Raw genomic sequence first — 15,250 nt, 5'->3', positions numbered from 1 at the left:
CAACTTCAGAGATTTAAGGGGCAATTGCCAGCAACGAAGCATCAAATTTAGAAAGATAATGTGAAAGCAGCACAGACGGAGAGTCTTCCGTAAAGCACCACAGAGATAGTGGCTGCAGTAAACCAGAGATATAAAGGCATCAATGAAACACCAACAGTAGATGAGCTGTAGCAAACAGTAGAACAACGGAGGCAGTTTTAGAACTCTATTAAAGTGTAGATGCACAAGTAGCTGCATCACAATGACACTGGCATTGATAGAATACTACAGCAAGAGACACATAAAAAAATAATCAAAGGGAGGAGGCAGCAAAACATATTCGGTGCCAACAAATAACTAAAAAGTAAAAAGCAGTAAAATACCAGATTACCAGATGGAAGTAAGCAACAACATAATGTCAGATTTCGAGAGTTGTCAGCGGAGAATATTGAAATACCAAAGAGAGTGAAAGCAAAAAGAAAAAAAACTAGTGAGAGATAGCAAAGAAGGAAAACGGGCACCACTAACGAGCCGAGAGAAACATCAGCAGCAAGCTTACAAAAATGAAACAAGCCCAGTTCCCAGAAAAAACTGTTGATAACCAGAACACAACAGAACAACACATTCACATGTATCTGAAAAATACTAGTAAAGAGGAAGCAATGGTGAAACTGCACTTAAGCACAGAGATGGGGACAGAAAATCAACTCTAGTGACAAACAGGTGGCAGTTAAGTACTAGAGCAAAAGAGCATATATGAAAAAAATAGATAAAAGAGGAAAATAGCAAGATCTAGATCAAGCAAGGTAGCAGCAAAACAGGGGGAAGTACACTAGGAAACATCATAGGAAAAAAGCTATTATCAATCTACTGTGAAAGAAAATCAGCTACAAAACGGAAGAGCAGACTCTAAACATTAATTCCGCAAAGGGAGAGAGGATGATGAAAAATAATGTTGGATTTGAGGTAGTAGCGATATGCTAAATGAAAGGAGAGAGAAAATTGAGTGGAGCAGATTTGGCACAAACGGACAGAGAAGCTGAAGGATATACCTGTAGGACTGAAGCAACAGCAAATTGAATAGTTCTATGCAACAACATCTTAACTGAAGGATAGAGGCTGGAAGGTAACACCATGTAGAGAGAAGTAGCAGCAGAATTCCAGAAGAGTGAGACTAGATGGATTAGAAAAAGAACACTAGACTAAAGGCATAGAATATATCCTCCGAATAAACTAACGGAAGAAGCAGCAAAACAGCAAAAAAACAGCTGCAAAAAACAGTCCTCTTAGCCTTGTTGATTAATGATTAAATTATGAATCAGGGTTATTACATGATGAACTTCATTTTAAAATCTGCATGAAACACATGATTCAAACAAGCTCTGTGGTAACATATGAGAAACTAAATTATCTAAGATTTACTTATTATGTTCTGAAGAAAGGTGATAAATACAAACATACAGTTACCATTTAAAGTAGGATGGCTTTTACAATGAACACATACCTACATTGTCCAACAAACATAAGAATAAAGTTACCTCCATTTTGCAGAACATCAAAGTGTAATATACTTCTAGCCCTAAACACTTTATAACTTGTAATGTTTGTCTAAGTTAACAATAATATATTTATCCTCCATCTTTTCTAGCATAGTTAGCCCCACTTTTTGCCTGGTGTCGTGTGTTTAGACTGTACTACACTGGGGTCCTGGTAACCAGGAGTCCAGTGTCAGTGATCTCCCCTCTAAATGTGGTTGTATAGCACCTTTTATCCCTTTACCCCCAATGTCCTCCCCTTCTGAACACACACACAGTTGGCATACTGGTGCACCTATGTAAGTCCCTAGTATTTAGAACTGTGGTACTCAGGGAATTGGTAAATCAAGGGTCTTCCATGGGATGCCGCATGTATTATGCCACCCATGGAAGCCCATGCCAACTGTGTCTGCAGGCCTGCCATTGCAGCCTGCATGAAATGGTGCATGCACCTTTCACTTTCGATACAAGGCTTGCCTTATATTGTAGTCACTGCACTTGGGCACTTTAAGTCATCCCTATGGTAGGACCTTCAGCCCTAGGGAAAGGGTGCATTGTCCTGAGTGTGAGGGCACCTCTGCAGGTAAGCCATTTAAGGTATATAATGGACACTGGCCAACAAGAGTAGTCCAACTACATAATGGCTTCACCGAACCTAGGCATGTTTGGTATCAAACATGTTGGACTCATGCAACTACACCGATTCTGATGTTGATTGCATGATACTATGTACTCCGGGGGTTCCTTAGAGGATCCCCCAGAGCTGCCCGTACATCCTTACAGGGTCTGCATGCCAGCCTGCACTTCTGCTGACCCGAGACACTGTTCTGTCCTCCTGCTGATGAGCCTACCTCGAGTAGGGGTAGGCAGAACAAAGAATTTCCTGTGGGGAAGAGGTGTGACCTCCTTTCCCTTTGAAATGGGTGGCTCTGGGCTGGGATGAAGTGGCCTCTCAGTACCACAGACTGCTTTGAAGGGCATCTTTGGTGCCCTCTTTGCATAAACTGGTTTGCATCAGTGCACAAACCTCTGGTTCCTGTTCTAGTACAAACTATGTAGGGCATTATTTCTACCTAGACTGTTGTATACTATTAAAATAAGACACTCAAAATATTGGAATTCTATGCATAAAATAGAGGGTAGGCTTTTCAGATAAGTTTTGTAATTTAAGTTCTCTAGCACCAATTGAAGGTCTACATCTTGAGATGGGCATGTCAAGTTCTTATGTAATGGGGTTGGCTACTATCTTACATTGGGAGTTTTGCATGTCTCCCACATTATTCCAAATTCGTTTTTCACTACTGTGAGGCCTCCCCCTCCCATAGAATAACATTGGGGATTCTTTGTTATATTTAATAAGCTATAATTCCGAAACCAGCGAAAGTAGCTATGTCATTTTTGGTACCTATGAACTTGTAATGATAAACACTCTTTATTGGTAAAGTCAAATTTATCATTATACGTTTCAAAATGCCACTTTTAAAACGTTTGCATTTTCCTGCCCTGTCCTTAGCACTTTGTACCTGCAGCATGCCTTAGGTCACATAGCTGAGTGTAACTGACTTTGTGAATTCGTCCCAGCCAGTCACACATTAGTGGGATTAGCAGAGCCTGATTGGGCCATTAACTGACTTGATAGGGGAGGGATCTAAGCACAGCCCCGCTTGCACCTGAATAGGCTGTGCTCTGTCACCCCTCAATAAGCTTAACAACCCTGTATAGTCAGTGCAGCCAGCTTGGGGCCACAGCAGGGGATGGGAGAAGTCTTGGAACTTTAAAGAACCCTTCTGGATATGTTTCCCACCTTATGGAAGCAGGGCATCAGGATACAAAAATAGGCCTCTCAGGCCCACTCTTCAGTTCACTACTGGACCTGCGGAAGGGCTCTCGGAGGACTGCCTGCCACTGCTGTGACCTACTGTGCACTCTACCAGTCTGCTGCTGTACCTGGAAGGACTACATTGCTGCCTGGAGCCTGCCTTGAACCTTCAGAGTCCAGCCCTGCTATGGAGCCCTGCATCTTCACCTGCACTCAGGACTTCCAGAAGTGACTCCAAGGGCCATTTATGCTGGCCTCCTGTTCAGAGCCACAGGGACATAACAAGCTCCCACCATCTTGAACATGCACCTGGACCCAGCCTAAGTGAGTCTTGAACCCCCCAAGAGGTCTCCATCCGCTACTGAACCCTTGATTGTAGTGCTAAAGGTGCCCTGGTGGCCATTTTCTTTTTAAAAACTGAGGACTTGCTATTTTGAACCTTAAAATGTAAAAGTTCATAACTCCGGTTCCACTTAACTGCATTTTGGTGGTTTTAGTGTCACATAATTTAATAAAATGTTAAGAGTTTTTTTTAGTTGGTTTGGGATTTTTCTTGTGTGGAGGTTTCAATTTATTACTGTTTACACATTGTCTCCAACTTAAGCCTGACTGCATTTTGCGCCAAGCTAACCAGGGTGAAGCACAGGTTCATTTAGTAACTTGTTGTTGCTGTTGCTTAATCAAAGCTCACACCCCAGTCAACCAACAACCCAATTTCTCACACAATTTAATCAGAGAGGAGTTGATGTGATGGTACTACCTTAAGCCCAACTTCAGTTTAAATATGTTAGCATTTAGGGAAAAGAAGATGAAGGTAGTTCTTTTCTCATGCATTCAAGTGCAGCCCCCAACATATTCAATTTGAAACTCAAATCAAGTAGTCCACTGTTTTTATATGTGTTGCATATGAACATTGTACAGATAAAAAATGATTACTTTGGTATGGGTTGGTTTACCCCCGGAAGAGAGATTATGTGATAAATGTAAGAAGTTGCTGCAAAGCCTGGATCGTTTTCTGTTCTACTATCCGCTCTACTCTCCACTCTAACTGAGGTCTTTTCTGAAACCTCCGTTTTTGAAATGTGATGTATGTACACCAAAAGTAGTTACTTGCTTGTTATTTAATCCTGTTAATAAACTGATGTGTTTTTTCTTTTTTTTTAAATGAGTATTTACATAATATCTTTAACATGTAATAAATATTTTGATTGTAGAATTGTAACTGGATCTCATTGTAGATCTGAATCCTAATAAATCTTGTAAATCATTAGTGAGTTTTATTTGTATGATTGTTTAATTTCCTTCTCTTTCTGTTTTGACATTTCTAGATCTTTTTATAAAGTTCTCATCCCACATCTGGTGATCAGAAATGAATTTGAAGAAGTGAAATCACTTGCTAGTCAGATAGCAAAGGATTGGCGTCTTCTGCTTGCAGACTGCTTTCCAAGGGTGCTTGTGAACATCCTGCCTTACTTTGCTTATGAAGGCTCAGGGGACAGTGACATGGCACAACAGAGGGTGACTGCATCAGATGTTTATGATATCCTGAAAGAGGAAGACTGCTTGGGAAAACAGGTAAATGTCCTCAATAGCATTTCTCCAGTGTGTACTGGTAATGAACGGTGTGATAAAGTGATACTTAGACACAACTAGTTGTCTTTCTCTGAGCCATAAGATTTTAATGACTGCATAAGAATGATTTTCTTTTTAGACTGATAGTCCTATATGTGAGGACAAACATGATAAGTGAGGGGGGTCCTCTATTTAGTTCTATTGGACTCTGGATTTTCTGATTTCCTGTTTTCTATATTAGAATATTAGTTTATTTTAAGCAAATTTTTACAGCTTCAAAGGCTGCAGGATGCGGTTTTAAAAGAAAAAATTTAAATGCATATTATGTGTTCTAAGGATGTAAAGGCATATTGAAAATGTATGTTAATAAAAATTTAGTTTCATGTTTTTTCTCCTCTTCACATCCCTTCTTTGCTTAACTCCCTTCCTGCCCCTATGATCTGACCTGTATGATGGAGATGTGTGTGTATGTATATATATATATATATATATATGTGTGTGTGTGTGTGTGTGTGGATGTGTACACATATACATACCCATATATAAATACATCTACACACCCACGCATATACATGTAAATATACACACATATATATATATATATGTGTGTGTGTGTATATATATGTGTTTGTGTGTGTGTGTGTGTGTGTATATATATATATATATATATATATATATATATATATATATATACACACACACACATATATGTGTGTCTATTTTTTCTGAGAGAGACTTCTAGCTGCAGGTGCTCGAGGTCCTGTTCACGTGGGAGGTTTTGAGACCGTTTGCAGAGTCCCTGGCGATGTTCCTTGTCACACCGAAATTAGTTTGGTAAGTCACACAAATACAAGAAATCGAAGAAGTCCAAACTCTCTCTGAAGTCATTCACAGTTTAGGCCCCACGAGTTGGCGGTGTCTGAACCTGGGTCCTCTCCGCTCTTCCCCAGTTTTACCTGAGCAGCCCCTGCCTAGTTGAAGGAGTTCCATGAGGCTATGCTCCTAATTTTTGGGCAGCCCAGCCCCTCTGGAATGCCTTTGGGGTCCCCGTCGGCAGGTTCGCCCTTAGCACCATTTGTGCCCTTAGCACCATTTGTGCCCTAGGGATCTTTTGCTGTATCTGGAGTGAAGCCGGTTGATAGAGTCCTTTCTCCATGTCCTCTCCAGTGCTGATGCCCCCAACCCGCCCCCTGCTCCCGACGCTTCTAGGCAGCACCATCCCCATTGTCATACCCTACTCCAATGCATAGCTGGATAGGCATTGTCTGGTGCCCACTGAGGGCATTCTTCTTGGAACAGAGTCAGTGCCTTACTTACTGAATAGGCCTTGAGAGAGGAACTTTAGAGAGGTATGTATGGAACCTTATGAAGAAGACCCAGTTGAAGAGGCCAACTGGTATGAGAAACCGGGTGTGGCCAGTGGGTTATACACCTCACTGGACTGGTGTTCTCTTCTACTGCGGCTTCGAAGCAAGGGTGTTATGGTGATATGTTGGGCAGCTGACGTCGTGGACCTTCAGCTGCCTTCAGTGGCAGTCAAGACAAACGTCTTGATAGAGACGCTTCATCTTGGACTCACCCTCTCAGAGCCTTTATTCCCATTTAATGTAGCCTTTACGGACGTCCTACTTGGGGCCTATTTCAAGCCCTGCACTACTTCACTGACCCCAAATATGCAGCTAAGTTCATCAGGACTCTTCTGGTGCGGCTGGGGAGACTGCAGCCGGAGGCTCATGGGAAGGGTATGGAGCTTCCTAGTCACAGAACAGCCCTAAAACTCCTCTGTGTGTGGCAGTTTAGGGAACTAAGAGGGTGACTGAGTAGCTTCCATGATAAACACACACTCCCCCCGCCCTCCCCCCACTTCTGATGCATTATTGACCTTGGGTCGATTTTCCCCAGAAGGCATCATAAACCATACGCCATGTCCAGTTGAGACTGACGAGAGAGGGCCACCTGAGACACATGTCAACTCTGCCCTCTTTGTCCCAACTCTGATGGTAAGGCTGCTGAAGGTGATAATTATTTGACATCACTGTTGTACTGACCAGGAGAGCCCAAGCCCCCATGACATGGTCCCCCTGGCCACCCACTTGCGCTTTAGCTGGGGCTGATCCAGACCTCTAGTTCGCCCTCACAGGATGAGTAACTGGAAAGTTTTCCTGGTTTGCTTTTGGGTGTTGTAAGAAGGGTGAGAGAGTGGAATTTGGTCCGATTGCAGAGCCAAAGAGGGAGGTAGGTGAAATGTAAGCTTGGGCTGTTGTTTGGTAGCACTAGGCTGCTTAATGTTCTCCCTGCCCTTTCCATTAGAACCACTCAGATGCATACATGCCCATTTGGCATTTTACCTCTAGGTGGCATAGACCACTTGACCTAATTCCCTGGCACACATATGCGGTCAGTTAAGTTATTGACCTAGAACGTCCGAGACCTAAATGATTGGCGCATGGCACGACATGTCTTTGCTTACCTGCAGAGACACTCAGTGGATGTCTTAAACTACCTAAATTACACCCGAGGAATGGCTATAATCATTTGCAAGGGCCTGCCTTGGTGGACATGACACATGGTGCGTGGACCCGCTGGAATGCTATGTCCTACTTTCTGGAGTTTTGCAGGGCACCCAGACAAGCTTATCACAGTTTATGGACCTAACATGGATGACCCTTGATTTTTGTTGAGGTTGGTAAGTGGTGAGCTCCCTAGTCCTGGGCGAAATGGTGTGTAGTTAAGGCTTTAAGTAGTGACTATTGGTTGGCTTTGTGTGATGTTGATGTTTGGACCACAGGAGTTTCACATCTGCCTCTGACACTGTCCGATCCTTCCTCAGTCCTGCTCGAACTAGCTCATCCAGATAGTCCATCGTGAGCATTCACAAGGAGGCTCCCGTCTGAAGCCATGCATGATCAAGTGTTTCGGGAAGAAATCAGGGCTACAATAGTGGAATATTTTGCGCACAATAATACATCCGAAGTGGCACGCTCCTCCCTCTGGGGGTGTTTACATTGCAAACCAGGCTGGGATGGTGCAAGCATTGCACGGTGACGTAGCACACTTAAAGAAGGAAATCTGCGCCCAGCATGGATGGTCTCATGGCTGCATTCTATAAAAAATATGCCCATCTACTTGCCCAGTATCTTCTGGCCATGTATGAGGAGTCAATGTCTGTCAGCTCTCTGCTGCCATCCTTAAGGGAGGTATTGCTTGTGACTATCCTTAAACCTACTAAGAATCCTCAGTGATGCAAATCGTACCACCCCCTCGCAATGATTAATACGAATAATAACATCCTTGCTAAGCTGAACGATTCGCGGCTACTCCCGATCTTGCTGATCATAGTGCATCAGGACAAGTTGTGTTTTGTTACGAGTAAATCAACATCGCACAACCTGTGCTCCTTCTTTGCTCTTCTCCACACCATCAAGCCACCCTAAGCGCAGTGGCGGTATTCCTTGACGTCACCAAGGCTTTTGATCCACTCAGATGGTCCCTAACTTATCATCTTGTAATCGCACCTCAGGATGAGTTCTCAATTAATATAATTAATCGAGCTCCTGTACGGTCAACTATTCGCCTGGCTGTGGATAAATGGGAGGGTTGCACCCTCCTTTTCAGCGACAAAGGGGACTTGCCAGAACTGCCCTCTGTTCCTAATAATATTTGCTATAGCCATGGAGCTGCTGGAGGCCCGGCTGTGGCAGCACCATGCGCACCGAGGCCTAGCATTCACGCTCTGCAAGATTATTGTGCCAATGTATGCTGGCAGTGCCACCCAGAATGTCAGAGACCCACAGACCAACTTGGACAAGATTTGGGGGGATATGAGGGATCACCATCAGCTGGACAAAGTCCGTCCTGTTTCCTGTGATGAGCATGACAACACCATTTTCTCCCAAACACCCGTTTGAATGGGCGGACGGACCTGTAAAATACCTCGGGATATGGCTCGGTAGAGATATTGAGGAACGCTGGCGGGTCACCTATGGGCTCGTAATGACATGGCTGGAAGAAAATGTTGAGAGCTGACAGAGACCCCATTCTCCTTAACAGGCAGGCTGGCATTTGCGAAAATGGTCATTCTTCCAAAACTCCTATACCTGATCGTAGGAAAGTAGGATCTTTATGACATGGGTGTCCTCGCTATTTGCCTGGTGTCAGTGTGTTTTGACTGTAGTACATTGGAATCTTGCTAGCCAGGACCCCAGGGTCAATGTTCTTTCCCCTATATTTGGTTGGTAAGCTTTCACCCCAGATATAAGGTTTACCTTATATCAAGGTCACTGCACTTGTGTAAGTCACCCCCTAAGGTAGGCCCTTAAGCCCAAGGGCAGGGTACATGGTTGAAAGTGTGAAGGTATCCCTGCATGAGCAGAGGTACCCCTACAAATGCCAGACCCCATATCTGGGCTTTGTAAGTGTGGGGAATCCAGTTTAAGGTACACCGGTCAACACAAGATGTCCAACTGCATAATGGCTTCACCAAACCTAGTGATGTTTGTTATCAAACATGTTGGAATCATGCAACACTACACAGATTCCAGTATTAGTTGCATGATACTATGTACTTTGTAGGTTCCTTAGAGGATCCGCCATGTCTACCTGTGCAGCCTTGCAGGATCTGTGTGCAAGCCAGTGCTGCCGCCGACCCCAGACACTGTTCTGCCCTCCTGCTGCTGACCCTAACTCAAGCAGGGGAAGGCAGTACAAAGGATTTCCTGTAAGATAGATGTGTGACCACCTCTTCTTTAGAAATAGGTGTCTCTAAGATGGGGTGGGGCGCCCCTGATCGCCACCAAACTGCTTTGAAGGGCACATTTGGTGCCCTCTTTGCATAAACCTGTTTGAGCCTGTGGAGGAACTTCCAGTTCCCGCTCTGGTGCGAACCACACAAAGGACAGGGGAGTAACCGCCCCCTGTCCAGCTCCTCCACTAGGGAGATGCACAAGTCACTGCCAGGTGGCCACTTGATTCTGCCATCTTGGAAATAAGATGAGCAGAGGCCCCTGGGAGCATCTGACTCCTTAGTCCAGCTGGTTGACGTCCCTGACCCCATCTGATAGGTGTGTCACTGCAGTAAGTGTCCAACCCCCTTACTGGGTTACTTCATTTGCTCCCCAGAGGGTGGGACCCTAGATTCATGTGCAAGACTTCAGGAACCGTCTGCAAGTCTCCTCTGCAAGACCCTTCTGCAACCTGGACACCGGAACCACTACTGTTGTTCGATGTAAACAATAGCAAGACTATGGGGGTGATTTTGATTCTGGCGGGCGGCGGAGGCCGCCCGCCAGAATTCCGCCCCCATTATACCGCTCCGCGGTCAGAAGACCGCGGAGGGTATTATGAGTTTTTCCCTGGGCTGGCGGGCGGTCTCCAAAAGACCGCCCGCCAGCCCAGGGAAAAACTCCCTTCCCACGAGGATGCCGGCTCGTAATCGAGCCGGCGGAGTGGGAAGGTGCGACGGGTGCAGTGGCACCCGTCGCGTATTTCAGTGTCTGCAAGGCAGACACTGAAATACTTTGCGGGGCCCTCTTACGGGGGCCCCTGCCGTGCCCATGCCATTGGCATGGGCACGGCAGGGGCCCCCAGGGGCCCCGCGACCCCCCCTACCGCCATCCTGTTCATGGCGGCTTTCCCGCCATGAACAGGATGGCGGTAGGGGGGGTCAGAATCCTCATGGCGGCGGAGCGCGCTCCGCCGCCATGAAGGATTCCCCCGAGCAGCGGTAAGTCGGCGGGAGCCCGCCGACTTGCCGCTTCTGACCGCGGCTGAACCGCCGCGGTCAGAATGCTCGTGGGAGCACCGCCAGCCTGTTGGCGGTGCTCCCGTGGTCGGTGGCCCTGGCGGCCACCGGCCGCCAGGGTCAGAATGACCCCCTATATCTAGTAGGAGGGGTCCTACCGCAACTTTGTTTCCAAGTTCTACAAGATTTCTTCAGCCCCAAGGCAGTGTATCCTTAAGTGTCACAGGGACTCCTCCTACACTTAAGAAAACAAGAACAAGAAGGAATATCCCTTGGAGTGAAGGAGTCACTCCCCTGCATCCGCAGGCACCTCACCGATTACGACTGGCTTGTGGATCCTGCTATCCCACGGTCTCTGCAAGGTCCTACAACACAGGTGGTGGTACTGTGGCTCTCCAGAGATCTGATCTGTCTTGTTTGCAACTGGGAAGTCTGTGGTCCCTCACAGGAGCTGCTTGTCTAGGACCCCTGTGCACCACGTCTGTTTTTCGTTGCCAGGGCTTGTTTGCTTTTCAGTTGAAAGACCTCCTAGCTCCAAGAAGCCTCAGCCTCCAGCACTCTCCAGCTCCAAGAAAGACGTCCTCTCTGCAACTCTTGACATAGGCATCCCTCTATGCTATAATATTGAGCTCCCTGTGACTCCCTGTGCCTGCTGCCAGAGGGTCCTTCTGGGGGCTTCCCCAATCACTACTTGCTCTCCTGCTTGCTGAGGACTGGCCCTGACCTACCTGCCAAGGCAGGGTTGACCTTGCTGGTCCCCACAAATCCTTCAAACTCTGTCGAGTGCTTCCCTGAATTTGCCAAGGCTTGTTGGTGGGCCCCCTGACCACTGACCTTTCTGCAATTTGATGACCGGTGTGGGTCAGCTCATTGGCGACTCCTGGGATGTTCTTGCATCGCCTGTACTTCACAGCGTTACTTTTTCATCCACTGTTCTACAGGAAAGCATCTCTGAGTAGGGTGGGCATTTCCCTCCTTCAGCACCTGGGCACCTCCAAATGGTCTGGACTCTGTCCCTTCTTTCATTAGGTCCCCATCTTCAAAACTCCACGCTTGGGTTCCACCGACCTGGTCCACGGGTCATGGACAACCAAGATCGCCCATGACTTCAACAGGTAGCACAATTTCACCTCTATGCACATGGACTCCTTGGTGTAAATTCTGATGTGGGTATCCATGGGTAGCAGCACTTTCCAACCTCCCTCGTCTCAACGGGTTTCCTCGGGGTCCTCTGGGAAGGGTCCTAAAACGCAAAAACTCCAACCGCGACTTCCCCATTTTAGACGTGGACACTGACCCGGGATTACAACCCTGCACACAGGTGATTGGGGAATCCTACCTACTTATATTTGGGGTTTTAGTACTTCTCCAGTCTCCCTGCTCTCCTTCTTGCTGAGGCCTGGCCCTGACCTACCTGTAAAGGTTGACTCCCTTGGATCTTGCTGGTCCCAACTCCTGCAACTCTTCTTGCAACAAATCTTTTGCGTTTGCCAAGGCTTGTTGGTGGGCTTGCTCGCCACTGACCCCTCTGCAATTCAACAACTGGTCTGGGACTGCTTGTAGATGACTCTTGGGATCCATCAGCATTGCCTGGGCTCCACAGGCACATCTTCAAGGCCGTCCTATAGTGAAGTATCCCCAAGAAAGGTGGGTATGGACCTCCTGCCCAAGCCCCCCCACCCTCCCCCCCCCCCAGGTAGACTCCATGTGGCATGGACCCTGTCCCCCCTCTCCTTAGGTACTGCTTGTCCGGAATCTATGCCTGGTTCCACCGACTTGGTCCATGGGTCACAGCTGAACAGCCGAGGTCCCCATTGACTTCAACTGGAGGTTCCAACATCACTTCACCCCTATGCACCTGGGCTCCATGGTGTAGGTACTCCACTTCTCTGGTTATGCACAGGTGGGGACACTTTCAAACCTTCCTTGTCCCAACGGGTTTCCTCGAGGTCCTCTAGGAAGGATCCTGAAACACAAACTTTAACTGTGACTTTCCCATGTTATCGTATAGACACTTGACCCGGGGTAACCTGGGGAAACCTAGTTAGTTACTTCTGGTGTTTTAGTACTTCCCCAGTCCTGAAGATCCTTGGATGTCATTCTTGGTTAATTGTGATTTTTTTCATCCCATTTTTTTTTAGTTTATGGTTTGACCTGCCCATAGGACCCATGTTATTTTATGCCTTTACTGATCCGTTTCTCAGTATATTTTTGTGTGTATATACTTCTGTTTAGGAGATATACCAAAGTTAGTTTAGTGCCTGTGTTTTAATGAATAATAGATTTTTTTTTTCTAACACTTGTGTGGTTCTTTCTTGTGTGAACTTTACTGACTGACTTTTGTGGTATTTGCAATTGCTTTACACCCTCTCTGATAAGCCTTAGTTGCTCACAACACCTACCCTATGAGAGCTTTGTTTATTTGGAACCACTCACACTATCACTAAGGGTTCCTGGACTCAGTACTAGGTGCCTCACCTGTAGGTGTACACCATATACTGAGACAGCCTTCTTCACTGATTATTATTCTTCCAATCCCTCTGCACTTCCGGTGGCAGCTCCACCCATGCTCGGTATCTCTTTTGTGGGCAGATGGTTGGCCACGGATTGACTGGGAAATACTAACACTTCCCTTCAAACAGGGAGTCCTGGGAGCCCCGGACATGGCCTCTATTGTTGTTGTGCTCAGAAGCAATTCACACACCATTGGCTCTTCCCTACCCAGTTTCAAGCTCACACAGCCCCTGAGCACGATCAGGCAGCGCTTGGCCACTACAGGTGTTGTTCTTCTTAGATAGACACAGTGGCTTGCATGATATGGGCGTGAAGGGAGCTCCAACGCAAGGCTGGCCTGGAGTGTTTATTTGTCCCATCTGCGCCATTTACAGGACATCCTTAATTTCCCATCACTGTAGATGCTGGCACCCATACTCTATTAAGTAACATGCGGCTGACGTCCATGGGGTTGACATATCCAGATAGTAACTTTACATGACTGCAACAAGGGCTCCTGGGACCCAACACCATTCTCCTGGACACCTTCACAAATTATGAATTACGAGCAGCTGCCTGGGCGACCCACAACTCATTCCCGAAAGACCCTGTGTATTTCACATCCTTGAAGCAATGCTTAACTCATCCTCCCCACGTAGATTGATTATGAGGCTATATGGTGGAATGCAGGAGACCATACCAGTGCACATCCCTGCTAGGTGCAGGGCTTGGGACGCAGATGTATTGGCTCCCCTCACTGGTAAGCAGTGGCAATATTGCTGTACCAAGTCGCTCTCTCCGAACTATGGGCTGCGCCATATACCTTTTAAATATCTGCATGAATTAAATCGTACAGTAAAAGGGATGTGCAGAATTGGCTTGATTGAAGATGCACTCTGCGTTTGCTGCTTGACACCCTACCCTGATTTTATGCATCTTGCATGGGCGTGCAGCGATTTTGGGGTAAAGTCTTTGCACCGATCGTAGTGATGACTGAAAACACCTTGGAACGCTCTCCCCATGTCACGCTATTGGAATATATGAAGGACATGTCACCGAAGGGGCGCAAGCTGACTTTGCTGCTCCTCTTGCTTGCTAAGTGTCGGGTGGTGAAGTGATGGGGCAGACGCTCAATACCTTGTGCGGTTGATTGGCTCAAGGATGCAGCATATTGCCAGGAACAACTGACTCCCTACTGGGAGTTAATGCCAGTGCTAGTCCGCCCCCAAGATATCTGGTCCCCTCTGTTGACATACCTCAACGCCCAGTCATGCATGGAAATTGCAGAGAATACGGACCATGCGACAGTGACTCAGGCGACCACTACTGCAGTAGTCTAGGCTCCAAGGGTGCTTTCGTTGGGCCCCGGGACCCCGGCCTGACCTTTACATGGTCAGAGTTGAGTTTTACTGTTACATAGCCACAGCTGTCTCACTACGCTAACTGTAGAATAGTTCCCTTTTACCACTTGTTCCCCCCGCTTTCCCCCGCCCTCCCTGTTTCCCTATAGATGTACTGTATGGAATGTATCAGTGCTTATTGCATATCCTTATGGAACCTTAGCAATGTTACCATTATGAAACATATTTGCTGTACACTGTGCACTTCTGTTATGTTTGAAATCCAATAAAATGAAATGTAGAAAAAAAAAGGTTTACCATATGTTGTGATCTTGACATGACCGACTTGATGGGCAGGGCAGTTTCATCGTCTTTGGCCTTGTGTTGCCTCTAGTCCCAAAGGAGGCCATACTCTCTCAGGCATTTGCCATCAGGAAAGATGTAGTAAAGTTCTCCATCAAATGTGGCCTTGATTCAACCGACTTGCTAGGTAGAGCGATTTCATCATCGGTGGCCTTGTGGTGGTACGCCTGGCCAAGAACATCTAGTTTGTCAAGGATGTTCATGCTTCCCTCATGGACATGGCCTTTGATGGCTCTCGACCTATTTGGAGACAAGGCTAATTCAGCACGGGAGTGCTTCAAGGACAACAGAGCTATTGCTAGATCCTTTGGCTTGTCTATGCCCCTTGTCAACCCCAATCTGCCTTCTTCCCCTTTTATGGCTACAGGATGGTTCTCAAACCATGCCCATACCTTTCCAGCCACGCGAC

General features: G+C 46.7%; 1 protein-coding gene across 1 annotated transcript in view; it reads left to right on the top strand.

Annotated features, from left to right (window-relative positions):
* ATM (ATM serine/threonine kinase) overlaps positions 1 to 15,250 on the top strand; it is a 1,319,133-nt gene that overhangs the window by 584,520 nt on the left and 719,363 nt on the right. The window contains exon 26 of the mRNA XM_069202321.1: positions 4,662 to 4,908. Coding sequence (XP_069058422.1) covers positions 4,662 to 4,908 — 247 coding nt within the window. The remainder of the gene's footprint in view (positions 1 to 4,661; positions 4,909 to 15,250) is intronic.

This window comes from Pleurodeles waltl, chromosome 8 (assembly GCF_031143425.1).
Source record: "Pleurodeles waltl isolate 20211129_DDA chromosome 8, aPleWal1.hap1.20221129, whole genome shotgun sequence".
Taxonomy (NCBI): domain Eukaryota; kingdom Metazoa; phylum Chordata; class Amphibia; order Caudata; family Salamandridae; genus Pleurodeles; species Pleurodeles waltl.
This window is presented reverse-complemented; position numbering and strand designations above follow the sequence as displayed.